We start from the raw sequence: 13,778 nt of genomic DNA, 5'->3' as shown, positions 1-13,778 counted from the left end.
ATAATAATTTAGTCTACTAAATTTACATCTTCCACATATTTATTATTAAAAAAAAATTTAAAAAAAAATCTGAAAATAACTTTTTTTTTTACACAACCAAATTAGACGACGAACCACCTGCGAGATAAGAAAATGATCACCGAAGTAGCTTCAGCTAGGGCCGCTAGGCTGCTGATGACCAGCAACAAACCTCTAATAATTAAGTTAGTAACCAACTTAGAGCATTCCCAATGGAAGAGCTATATTTTTATGTAAAATGACTCTTCAAAATTCACTTTTATTTAGTTTAGCTAAGCTATTTTTAAGTATCTCTACATCCGATTAGCTATATTTTTTAAAAAAAGGTGAGAAAAGATTTGAGAAAAAGATAAAGTATGAGAGAGACACTAAAAAATAAAATGACTCTCTTAAAAAGTGCTGTTACATTTAATTTTTTTTTAGCTCTTCTAATCAAATATCTATTTTACATATATTTTTGGCTCATCTAATGCGGGAGGTTTTTTAAACATTTGAAGAGCTATTCTAGATAAAAGTAACATTTAACTCTTCTATTGAGAATGCTCTTATAAAAATAAAGTATAATAGAAAGAGATTTATGAAAAAAATAACTTTTATCTTAGATTTTATGTAACTGTCATTTTGTGGGCTTGTGATTATGAAGACCCTTAGGCTTTTTAGCTTTTTTGAGCCCAAAGGATTGGGCCTTGATTTATGGTTAGGGTCATTGTTAATAATTGCCATGATTTATTAATAATTTTAATATTTTTTTATAAAGAAAAATTATATGCGTAGACTCATATTTGATGCACATTTTGTGCAAAATAATATACAGTGAACTTACATGATTCAAATGAGCATTCATAGTAGTGAAAAAAATATGTATAAAAAGAGTCTTCCCTCTATGAGAAAGTTTATAGGGATAAAGAGCTCAAGAATGTAAAATATAAAACTACAATTTTTTTTTTCTAGAGTTATACTATTATTCATGTTTATTTTACATTGGTTGACATTAAAAAAATCTACACATCAGCCGGTGTTAAATTGGTATAAAAAATATGAGTACTTTCAAAAACTATACTACTATATCTTTTTTTTTTTTTGAAAAATATACTACTATATCTTAAATATATAGTTAAGGATACTTATCCAATTGTAAGTAAACTAAAGTCTTTCTTCATAATAGTTTCTAAAATTTTTAAGTAAGTTGATAATTTTCACTCAAAATTTTTTTTTGATATTTGAACAAATATATTTAATAAGTGTCTTAATTTTTTTTAAAATCATAATTCAATTGGACGCCGCAAAACGAACCGATTTCGTACATCCACATTCGAAACTTCCCAAGGCTAACGAAATCCCACTGAAAAAATCCCAACGAGGTGTTCGAGCCAGAGGAGCACGGGTCTTACGGCGAATTGGGTTTCAAGGAGAAAGGAGAAAACAGCTCCGGCAGGGGTGAAACGGCGTCGTTGGGTTTGAATATCCTTGAATTGAAAGGTTCTTTGGCGGATGGGAAGAATAGTACAAAGGGCGAGGAAAGTGTGGAACAGAGTGAATTGGTTGAAGTTGGAAAGATGGGGCCGAGAAAAGGGAGACAAATGAGGCGGAGGTCGAATATAGTGGCAAAGCAAGTGATCAGCATTCGAAGCGCTTTAAGCTTGGGCTTCGTCTCGTAGCTTTGGGTGGACACACCACATCTGTAAGTGATAATATAATGTATATAAATAGTTAAAGCAACTACTTAATTTACCAATAATTGCTGTAACATCTTGAGGGTGGTTTTGTTTGTGCAAGTGAGGCCAAGTTTGCTTTCCAGGGAATCAGAAAGTTTTCTTCTTGAGGACGTCAGCCAGGTATATAGTTGCTTCTTTTTTCCTTTTTCTTTCTTGGAATTATTGTCTTTATTGGGATCATTTACTTGGTTTCCATCTTTCTCTTTATAGCTTGACATAGATGAGTCTTGGCCCACAAGTATAGTATATCATTTTTCAGTATGTTGTGTATCTGTTTGTTACAAATAATCTTCATTTCAATGGCATGGACTTCCTTCTCTTATAATTTAGGGTTTAAAAACGGTGACTTGGTAAATGGTAAGAATGATTATGAAACATATTAAATATTTAGAATATTTCCTAGAAACATCTAATTTTGTGATTTTAAGTTTATTAGGTAGGATACAAAGTTGTAATGCCAAGTAGCCGGAATATTGGGAAGGTGAGTCTATTTCTCAAACAATCTTCATTGCTTAGTTAATTCTCTACTATTGAACTATTATATTTCAACTTAGGGAACACAGATACTTAAAAAAGGATGAAGCTTAGATTACACTATTCTCTACTATTCTCTACTATTGTACTATTATTCTTAGGTATTGATGTTCGACTCATAGCATCATGCTTTATGAAGAAATTTCAGTTATGTTTTCTTTATAACTGTTTTATTGTTTTTGAATGAAGAACGGTATTAGAGTTTTGTGTTGTTAGTGCTTTTTTGTTTTGAGAACACACAAAAAATAAAAAATAAACAAAAATAACCTTAAGATAAGAACCCCACTTGGAAGTAACCCTTATGAAACCATCGAGACAAAACGTTTGTTCCGATTTTTTTCCATTTTAATTTTTAATATGATATTATATTCAGATCTGAGTTTATACCCAATTTAAATTTGAGATGTATGTTAACATTTTGGGATTAATTGATAACAAATGCCTATGAAAAGACAATTATGCCTCTCTTATTTAATTTTAGAAGGAATGGAATTATGAAAACCAATGGAGCAAATAGCAAAACGATTTTATTGAAAGCTGTGGCCCATGCAGGTCTCGAACCTGCGACCTTCGCGTTATTAGCACGACGCTCTAACCAACTGAGCTAATAGGCCAGTTGACGAACAACACTCTAATTAAGTGTTTCACATACGTTTACACAAGCAATGTTCTGAAATATAATATAATAAATTAAATAATATTTGATCTGCAGGCCAGCCAGGGGCATTTCAGAACTCTAAAATGGTGGTCGGATAGTCGCTTTCCTCTCATCCGAAAATTGTAGCCGTTAGCGCGTCACACTTTCAAATTTAAAGCTCAATCGCTATCTTGATAGTGATCCTCTCTTTTATCTCACAACCTCAGAAAACACACACAACCCTCACCAATGCAGACGGCTCGGTCTTCCCTCGCCGGAGATCAGAATCTCCGGCTAAAATCCGGCCGGAGGCCTCTCCAGCCGAAGAACTGTCCGGCGAACCCCGTTCCCCACTCCACGCCCATCACCAAGCCGAAGCAGGAACCGATCGAGATCTCAGTGGCCGTCGACGACCGCAACAAGGAGAACCGTTCAATCTACTCGACTCCTCCGGCGAAAATCGACTCGCTGGATGCGTCGCTCGCGGAGGAGCTGAGCGCCATCAGGAAGAAGCTCGATAGGCTGAGATCGGACCGAGAGAGAACAGAGAAGATGCTCAGAGAGAGAGACATGGTTTTAGAGCTGAATATGAAGGAACTGGAAGAGCGAGGAGAGATCCAGAAGAAGCTCGAGATCGAGGTCGATAGGTTGTACAGATTGAATGAACTCAAATCTCACAGTATGGTAAAGCACTGATTAAGCATCATACTCCATATTTGATTTATTTTATTTTATTTTTTATTTTTTTGTAATCCATATTTGATTTAATTTTTCTTCTTCTTTTTCTTTTTTTGTAACATATTAACCTTTGAGTTATTTGGATCAGCGAGTTTCTCCGATCCGATCTCTCAGAGAGAAAGAACAAGTAAAGAAGATCAACGAAGGACAATCACCGGTAATTATTTTCCGCATCCAATAATTTAAATTTTTTACTTGTCTAAATGAAATTGATGACAATAATTGAATATATTCTTCATGATCAGGAACTGAAATTTGTTGGTGAAAGCGTAACGCAGAGTCCAGGTTCAGCTTCTTCAGGAATTGTAGTAGAGAAATGATAAAATTCCCTCTTCCACATTTGTATTTGAATTTTTTTCGGTTCTGTTTGAGTCTTGCTTTTTCTTTCACTTGGTTCATGATTTCCTCCATTGTAGATTTGGGAAATTTTTGAGAAAGAAAATAATATAATACCTCGTTATGTATCTGTTTGGAGTTGAAATTTGAGAGCATCAGGCACTCTTCTTGCCTGAATTTTCAACCCTGCTTTTCTGAAAAGAGTGGTGGTTCACTGCTTCACCAAGACTTTTGCATATAACAATGATGATTATACATTTTTTTTCAAACAAAAAAGTGAAAAACACGTCAAACGGCTACGTTGGAGATTTTGAATTCGAGATTGTTTGACTAAACTTTTAAAATAGTGCTTTTTGAATTTTCATTGTAATATGACATAAAAGGTAACTATAGGGTTGAGCGTTTTATGGTATGAAATGTTTGATAATGCTTTTGCTAGCAAAAAAGCAAAACATTACCCAAGAGTCCAAAATAGCTTTGCCAAACATGCCCAAAGTCTTATTTAAAGGATCTGATTGGAATCATGTCATCTACTAAAAAAAAAAAAGAAGACTGATGCTAGACCTACAATTCCTTTACAAGTATGAAAAGCCACTTAAAAACACACCATAATATCTAACATGAAATAGGTATGATAAATAAGTTTCAAGAATAACATTACTCTATTTTAAAAGGCATTTTCTATTCACAAAAGTGACGTCATTTTCAGATTCCTTGTTCCTTGCTTCCAATAGATAAAAGCCTCTTCTCAGATGGCAGATAACTAGAAAAGGAGACTTTTAAAGCATACATGTATCTACAAAACAATGGCTAAGAAATATTCAATTTCTCCAACAAAATTAACGAGATTCCCAATCCTTCAATTTCTTGCTTCCTTTAGGTTTCGATATATCTGCATTCATTCCAGCCATTTTTGCATTGTACTTGGCTCGAAGAGGATCATTGTATGTCCACCTGTACAACAAAAAAAATAATTGAGATTTGGATCGACATGGGTGTGTACTGATAAGTACTGCATGAAAGAACATTCTGACAGAGAGTGACAAGCAAATCTTCAAAATCTGCTAATTGGTGATCCATTTCAAGTACCAAGAAGCAGCACACACACTCACATATATATATATATATATATATATATATATATATATATAGAGAGAGAGAGAGAGAGAGAGAGAGAGAGAGAGAGAGAGTAATTGTATCATATATACTTCGTGTTTCCCACAACAGGAAGTGCAAGTATGAAAAGCAATAGCCTAGGACTGACTCCAAATTTTCCATATTAGGTCATTTAAGTTAATGTGCAACACCCTTCCGATTCATATAAAATAAGATGGACAATTTCTAATAGAGAGAGACAACCAGAAGGATGACAAGAGGTTAACTGCATGGCCATAGACAATTTGTAATAGAGATAGACAACCAGAAGGATGACAAAGGGTTAACTGTATGAACATATTATATAAATAGGATATGTTGGATTTAATTACTCATTGGCAAAGACAACAGTATGCAGTTTAATGTCTTAAATTTGCAGCACGTAGAAGAGAAGTGAAAATGTGAGAGAGAGAGTTAACTGTATGAACATATTATATAAATAGGATATGTTGGATTTAATTACTAATTGGCAAAGACAACAGTATGCAGTTTAATGTCTTAAATTTACAGCACGTAGAAGAGAAGTGAAAATGTGAGAGAGAGAGAGAGAGAGAGAAGGATATGATGGATTTAATTACCCATTGGCAAAGTCAAAACAGTATGCAGTTTAATAAGTAAAAACCTCTGACCGTGTAATGTTTTTTAATGCAAGTAAAGCATATTTATAAAATGAGCAAGAGGTGTAACCCAAGGACACAGGAAGTATACAAGAAAAACATCCAGCAATATCATTTTTTTTTTTTTTTGGAAAATGAGCACAAAAATCTACAAAGTTTGAGACATCAAGAGGGCTTTAAGAGAGATCCACTCGAAGAGGGATTTAAGGAAACAAAGTCGTAGATCCGAGCTCGTCTTCTCATAATCCCCAATATTTCGAGCATTAATTTTTTTCCAAATGCACCATATTAAATAAGACGGGATTACATTCCAAACAATATCAATATCATTTCAACTAAACCTTCTTTCCCAACACGCCCGGAGCTCCACCACCCGTCTCAGCATAACCCACTCTACTCCAAACATCCTAATGACCAAATTTCATAAGTCTCTCGCAATATCACAGTGAAGGATGTGATCAAGAGTTTTCCCACTTTTTTTGCACATACAACACCAATCTATCGTTATGATTCTTACCATGTAATATTAATGATGTTCTTTTTTATTTTTTTATTTTTTCATAAGGAAAAGGTTTCACTGCAAAGTAGCAGAAAGGAAAACACAAATACATGTTATTATTAGTGATACCTTTGACAATGTTCTTTATTTTTTACTGAGAGACTTATTTTTTTTTTTTATAAGTATTTTTTACTGAGAGAATTATTATCCATAATAACTTTTTTTTGAACATTTCCCAGAGAGAGAGGAAGAAAAAAACCATTAGATTCCTCACAAGTAATTCTTCAACTAAGTTTAATTTGTTAGCATATCATTACTTTTTCTTTTATTCATAACTTATATATACACCCGATGAGTCTTGTATACACAGACTTCATCCTCCACTATGTTCTTAGAGGAGGAGAAATTGCCTTTTGAATAAACCTACAGGGTAAGATGTCATTATATTTCTACAGAGTGAACTTGTTTTTCCTCTTCTTCTTCTCTCTCTTTTTTTTTGGAGGGGTGGTTAAAAACACAACTGTATCAATTAATGGATAACATGTTCCAGCACAGCTTCAAGAATGATGATGGGTCAGCCTTCTGTTTTACAACCACTGAAAAATTCTCCCCAAATTTTTTAGCGATACAGCCAGCCCTCATCGGTTTCATATGCATATTCTTCGTGATAAATCAAAGGCTGACCTTCCTTTCTTTACAACCGAGCTTGATTTATTACTTTTTACACATATATGTTATTTCTCTTTCATTTTATTCTTAAAGGTCTTATGCAGTTTGTAAGGGGTAAATTTTTGGCTTGATGAAAAGGTTGTGATGGATGGTGTCAGTCAGTTTAGTCCCAATTTTTCAAAAAATTTCCTAGATTTTTTTTAACAAATTGTTTCCTTTTTCTTTTGCCTGCAACAATGGTGTGAGAATAGGGTGGTCACCAAGTGAAGAGGGGGTTTGGATTTTAGGAGATGATGAAGGAGGTTAGTAATTTTAATCTTTTCGTATTGTTTCACTTTTGATTTTTTCTCCACAAGTTTATTGAAACTTGAACCAGTGTCTTTTGAGGTGGCTGGTGGCAGAGGCGAAGTGGCTAGAGGTAGTGCAGCAGAAGGCTCTAGTACATTTCGAGCCATGATGGCAGATTTTCGTAGAATTATTCAAGTCAAAATAAGATATTGAAATGTGGGCATAGTTGTAAGTTCTAGCCTCATTGCTTAACCTCAAGGGTTATGGGTGTCACAAAAGACACAGAATTTCTGTTTTATAGACAACTCATAGTGGAATTTTTTTTGGGGGGGAGGAATTTTTTCCCTCATTCCCAACTCAAAAAGGGTACGTCAATTCAGGAAATCTAATTGATATTAAAAAGAAATAGCCAGACGACTATGCTTTCCAGTGGTCCTAATGTTTCAGCAGATAGAAATTATATAATTTCATTTTGTTTCAATATCCGTATTGGTAATATCACAAACAATACAAACAAAATGGGATTATGCTGTCATGGAAAAGGGAATACGATCACAGACAACAGATAACATCTAAAAAATGGGGGGAGAGGATACTAAATCAATTGAAAAGAGAAAGGAAAAAAAATCAGATTTTCATTTAGTCTCTGGCTTTCTAATTTCAACAATTAGGTCCTTAGGTTTTACCCCAATTTCAAATAGGTCCTACCGCTAACTTCCCGCCTAATTAATTAGCAATGTGCCTAATAAGACGAATAAATTGATGCTACGTGACTCGCATTAAGACACGTCATGTGCCATCTGTATATTTCAGGTGGCACATTTACTTTAAATTAGAAGGTGGTTGAACCGTCCCTCACCAAATGAGAGATGGTTGGCCATCTTTAACTGGTGAGGGGCAGCCGAGAAGGGTGGATGACCACCCTTTTTTAGTTTTAAAATTTTTTTTATTTAAGATATAAATGAAAGCCACATGGCATCAATTTATTGGTGAGATGTGGCATACCATTAATTAATTGGACGGCAGGTTGATGAAAGAACCAATTTGAAGCCAGAGTAAAACCTAAGAATCTAATTGTCGAAATTGAAACCCAATGACTAAATTGAAATTGCATGAAAACCAAGAGACTAAATTTGATCCTCAACCCCCCCCCCCCAACAAAAAAAAGAGCCTAAAAAGAAGAAGAAAAATCTAATATCCTATGTCAAAAGTAACTCTTTTTGGACACCATATTTTTATACAAATTATTTCAGATGTAACAGATTATTGCTTCCATGTACCACTTTAAAGATTCAACAAATAAGCTTCACCATGCAAACTAAATAAATAAATAAGACTAACATAATTCCAAGTCAATAGAGCAGCAGATCGACATCAGAGTGAATGTGTATATGATATAGCAATACTATAGAAGGGGGAACGAAAGGAGGATAATCTAAAGAGAAGAGAACTTACGGATTGTTCCAGTCAGTAGTGTCCTCATTGACAAGATGTGTCCATTTTGTCCTTCCACTACGACCAAAGTGCTTGACCTGCATGACCTTGGGCAATATTGTCTTGTCCATCTTATCTTCTCCAGTCGGGGCAGAGAAATCCCGAGTGAAAATACCATCTGTTCCAGCAGTTGCAGCATGATCATCAGCATCTACCTGGAAGAATGCACCCTTGTGGTAATATTTCTGCATGAACCTCCATTTCTGCTTTGGCGGTGGAGCAGCTTTTGGATTCTTCCTCTCCCACTCCCTCCTCTCTTCCTCTGTCATGTTTCTGACCTTCTCAATCTCTTCCTTCTCCTTCACCATCGCCTCGCGATCCTCCCTATCCCTCTTGATCCTAGCAATCTCCCTCACCTTCCAAGCTTCATACTCCTCTGCCTCATTAATTTCATCATCAGTATCCACATCAGCAATATTTGCCTCCATTTCCAAATTCTTTTGAATCTCTTCATCCTTTCGGATCTCTTCAACCACAATCTGCTTTGTCTCCACCTTCCTCTCCTCCAGTCTCTTCTTCTTAGATTCCTCAACAGCCCTTTCTTCAGCCTCAAGACGCTCACGCTCAGCAATGGTATCCCTCTCTGACTTGGGAACGAAGACCGGCTTAACCATTGCAATACCCGTATGTTCTTCCTCTGAGTCAGTCTCATACTCAGATTCCTCTTCCTCTTCCTCTTCTACCTCCTCCTCTTCTTCTTCTGGAAATACAGCCTCTTCCTGCTCCCTTTGAAGTAACTTCTCCTTAATTCTTCTTCTCCTCTCCTCCAAAGCATCTGCATCATCTTCCTCCATATCTAACCTTTCCTGCCTTCTAGTTTCCTCCTCAATTGTTGAAACAATCTCTGCTTGTCGGATGCGCCGATGATCAGCTCTCACTTCCTCACGATTATCTATCTTACTCTCTGCCAAACGGCGCAGCCTAGCATCATCCTTCTTAACAATATGCGAGTCTTCCTGCCTCGGGAATGCTTGTTCCAGGGCAGCCACCCTATCCAACTGGATATCCCCATCTTCATGGGCATCATCTGCCCATTCAGGAGCTCTACCAGGCCAATACCTTTTAACTTTTGTTTGCCCAATTTTCCCTCTAAGCTTATCCCTAATGGCAATTATAGTATCACTAACACCTGCTGTCACCGACATTGTAACTTGTGATAGAAGCGCAGAAAGTGTGCAAAAACTGACAGCAAACTCTACACTCTTCCCTCTTTTAAATCCTAATTTATCAAAGTTCAACCCACAAACTAGCAGGTCTTTAATCCCCTGAAACCAAAAATATAACTGAAGAGTTTAGCACAAGTTTTGGCCAATACTATACACAAAACAACCAATCAACAGTCTCGCACGCGAAGGAGCCACATATAGTCTCTCTCTATATGTGCGCGTTCATGTAACATAAAAGCAAACAAGTCTAAAATTTAATTCCATGTTGAGGTACCTTTGAGCGTAGACGCTTCCTCCTAACAAGTTCCCCCGAAGCCCCAACAACAATGTTGGGAGTCAAGCCAAAATAATGCTGCAATCAAAAACCCATTTCAGAAAATAGAAATTTCATAATCTCAAGATTATGACTAAAATAGTAAAGAAATAAACCCATTGTCATATTTAAAATTAATCATTCCAAATAAATTTATTTTACCGATGGTATGCGTGATAAAAGGTCAAAATTGTTTTTTGTTGTTTTGCAATCACTAAACCCTAAACCATCATAAAACGTCAACTATCTAGATAAAACTACAATTATAAGCAGTTTGACACTAGGAAAATTTTTAGAAAGGAGAAGAAACATAACGTTGAATCTCTTCAATTTTCCATTCTAGGAGACCAAATAGAAAGTCCCATCAACTAAGACCTCTGTCTCTCTTGTTCTTTCCAATTTCTCTCAGCCACCAAACTAAGTTTAAGCAAAATAAGAGAAACCCATTCTTTTTGTTGTTTTTTGTTTTTCGGGGGTGGAGTAGTCAGCGCAATTGCACAAAGTTAAAACCAAGAGAAGATAACAAGAACAAAAGTGCAGCGTGAATCAAATCTTAGAGAAGTGCAAGGGAATTAATGGAACAAGTGTGACAGTGTTCTTTGGCGATTGAGTTCTCAATCGACCTTCTCCCCAGTACCTCTAAAGCACGGTATCGTATGGTGCCTGTCGGGGCTACGAGAGTTAAAAGAACAATTGCAGGAGCTGTTGGATAAGGGTTTTATCAGCCCTAGCTGTTTCTCCCCCAACCCCCCTTTCCGATTGTCATCCAAGCAACAACCCATCACCGCAAACCGAAACAGAGGATAAAATCATACCATCACAGCATCTCACCCTTTCAATCACACCAAAAATAAAATTATCAAAATCGGCCCATGCTTGGTTACCCAAAGCTCAAAAACTCCACCTCCTCTTCAAATTTCAGCTAATATCAAACCCCCGAAAAATCAATCCAACGACACCCTCCCCCATTTTTCGCAACCATCTAAATTCTAAAGGACCGTTATCACAAACCCATCACACACACAACACCATACAGCACAAAGTAAAATCCCCCAACAACAATAGAGATCCAAAACCCAGCACCGAAACAACCAAAATTCAAAGGTTTGGGAGCAAACTTACATTTGGAGAATTTATCTTCCTTTATCTCAACAGCCGGTCCCTCTTCCTCTCCTTCTTCTTCTCTGCGCTCGGTGCAAAAAGGGCGGTGGGATGGGGGTTCGGCTTCTCTGTTTCTTGAGAAGTTGTGTCCCCAAGTTTTGCCTCTTTTTCTCAGCATTTTACTGTAAAGCCCCCGGCCATTTTTCTAAATTGCCCCATCTTTTTTTTTTCTTTTTTTTTTTAATCTTTCCCATTTTTTCACTCCACCGTTGTTATTAAAGTAACACCAGATATTCTAGGGGTGGGCGGGAGCCGGGTATTGGCTATTTCGGGTATTGTTATTAAAGTAACACCCGGCCTGCATCATGTGGGTTTTGAAATTCTAACCCGTCACCTGGCTAGAGTGAATTTTATCCGCCGGATATTGGGTTTATAGGGCGGGTAATGCGAGTTGGGTGGAGCGGGTTTGAGAGAGAGCGTGAGAGAGAAACGAAACATAGAGAGCGAAAGAGAGGGAGGAAAACAGAGAGAGGGAAACAAAGCGAAACAGAGAGATGGATAGATAAATAGAGAGAGTGCGAAAGAGAGAATTAAGGAGATTTAGAAAAAAGATTAACCTAAGTGTTGGCTGATCGGAACTCTAGTGGACGCTAAGCACGGTTGCGTGAGTTTGAGAGGAGAGGAGACAACGAGATTGGGAGGAGGTGACTGCGTGAGAGATTCTGACATACGATTCGGATTATTAGGTTTAGGGCAAATTCAAGCGGGGCAGGTGGGGTGGGTATATGCCCACCCCGTGAGTCTGTTATGGATACTATATTTTTAACTTTTTAAGACATAAGTTTTTCACAATACTAATAAAATTACACGCTCACATGCTATCGAAGAAAATTCCTTCAATAATTATTATTTGTCCATAAAATATTATAATCTGATCTCAAATCTCAAAATTTAAACCTCTTAATTCGAGTTACTACACCCCCACCCAAGTTAAAGATCCTCGGTGGGTAGCGGGGTGGATCCCCCATTTTTTTACAAAAAAATATATATATTATTTATTTATTTTATTTTTAACTATTTCATTTCTCAGTAATGTTAATTTTGTCTATGTGACACGTGACAGTTGATAAGTTTGACTCAATGAATCATTGAGTTTTTTGACGGAAAATTAATGTGTGAAAGTTTTTGAAACTAATGTAGTTATTTGACGAGAGTCCAAAGTACTAAAAATGATCCTATCAATTTCAAATGAAATTTGAAAATATCAAATTAGCGTGTTTTAGATGGATTAAATTATTCAAAAAAATTAAAATTACAATTTTACTCTTCTGAAAAAAACACTAACGAAATACTCTAAATGAAATGGAAAGGATGTTATTCTCCAAAGTACAAGTACCTTAACGCATTTAATCCGGAAAAAAAAAAAACACTATACATATTAGGCTTTTACAATTTCTAACACGTGTTGGCACGCGATTAAATGGTGTTAAAATTCTTTTATATAATTACATGATGGCATGTGTCAAAAATTATAAAAAATAAAATAGTTGTAAGTGTTTAAAACTAATTTATGGCATGTGTCATATATAATTTAGTATTGATTCCACATTTCAATTTAAAAATAATAAGAAAAATACAAATATACAAATTAGAAAGTGCAATTTGTATATATATATATAGGTATACGGAATAGCATCCGCATATGTGGATAACGATTAACAATTGGTTGCGGTTAATAACTACCTTACAACCCTAATATAAAGTGATGCATATTATTATCATTACTCTTTAAAAGCACTCAAATATTACTCAAAACACTTTTGAGGTTTTAATTTCATTAATAAACTACTGAAATTGGCAGCGGATTTGTTTTTGTTTTTAGCACAAATTCATATGCAAATTTAGGCTTCGGTTATGACAGCCTATACTAGAGGAATTAAGAGCGAGATCTCCTCCTGGCAACCTTAAGAGAATTAGTAATTCTAGAAGTCTCTCTTATGTTCCTCTTGAGTCCCTCTAAGAATGATATGACTATTAAAATTATCATTTGATCAAAATCTAATAATGAACAATCACAAATCCAATGTTGATTTTAATAGCCACATCATTCTTTAAGGAACTTAAGAGAGATACAAGAAAAATTTGTAGCATTACTCTTAAAAGAAGAGCTGCTCGCCTAGAAGAAACTCATGAAGCCTTTTTGGTGATTTAACTTAAGTAAAGGATTAAAAACAAAAAAATGAGGTAAATTTATTGAACAAATAGAACTTCTTCAATGAATTTATAAAAAGAATGTGAAAAGGAATTTTTTTTTTTTTTTTTTCATCAAATTCACACCCAAAACATTTATTTGTGCATGAATTTTGGAAAATTTAAAATTCAAATTTAAGTTGATTCCACTTGGCCTAAAATGTTTGAAATTCAATTTTAAAAGGTTTAAAACAATTTAATATTTACTGCACTGCCTTTAATTTTCACAATCATTAGTGAACGACAAT

General features: G+C 35.5%; 2 protein-coding genes and 1 non-coding gene across 3 annotated transcripts; 1 reads left to right on the top strand and 2 right to left on the bottom strand.

The window, feature by feature from the left end:
* Window positions 1–2,807: 2,807 nt before the first annotated feature.
* On the bottom strand, window positions 2,808–2,881 carry TRNAI-AAU (transfer RNA isoleucine (anticodon AAU)). Its single transcript has one exon. It is a non-coding gene; the product is annotated as a tRNA-Ile (tRNA).
* A 121-nt stretch (window positions 2,882–3,002) lies between these two features.
* On the top strand, window positions 3,003–4,123 carry LOC132161942 (high mobility group B protein 13). The gene is made up of 3 exons (XM_059572166.1): window positions 3,003–3,588; window positions 3,731–3,799; window positions 3,888–4,123. The coding sequence occupies exons 1-3, from the start codon at window positions 3,154–3,156 to the stop codon at window positions 3,960–3,962; spliced, it is 579 nt and encodes a 192-aa protein (XP_059428149.1). The 5' UTR covers window positions 3,003–3,153; the 3' UTR covers window positions 3,963–4,123.
* Window positions 4,124–4,641: 518 nt separating this feature from the next.
* Window positions 4,642–11,456, bottom strand: LOC132162650 (uncharacterized). The gene is made up of 4 exons (XM_059572933.1): window positions 11,302–11,456; window positions 10,141–10,218; window positions 8,662–9,965; window positions 4,642–4,932 (listed from the first exon to the last, which is right to left on the bottom strand). Exons 3-4 carry the CDS (start codon window positions 9,843–9,845, stop codon window positions 4,818–4,820), a joined length of 1,299 nt encoding a protein of 432 aa, XP_059428916.1. The 5' UTR covers window positions 9,846–9,965; window positions 10,141–10,218; window positions 11,302–11,456; the 3' UTR covers window positions 4,642–4,817.
* Between the last annotated feature and the right edge of the window lie 2,322 nt (window positions 11,457–13,778).

This window comes from Corylus avellana, chromosome ca9, assembly GCF_901000735.1.
Source record: "Corylus avellana chromosome ca9, CavTom2PMs-1.0".
In the NCBI taxonomy this organism is placed as follows: Eukaryota; Viridiplantae; Streptophyta; class Magnoliopsida; order Fagales; family Betulaceae; genus Corylus; species Corylus avellana.
Note: the sequence above shows the minus strand (reverse complement) of the source record. Positions and strands in the feature narration are given on the sequence as shown.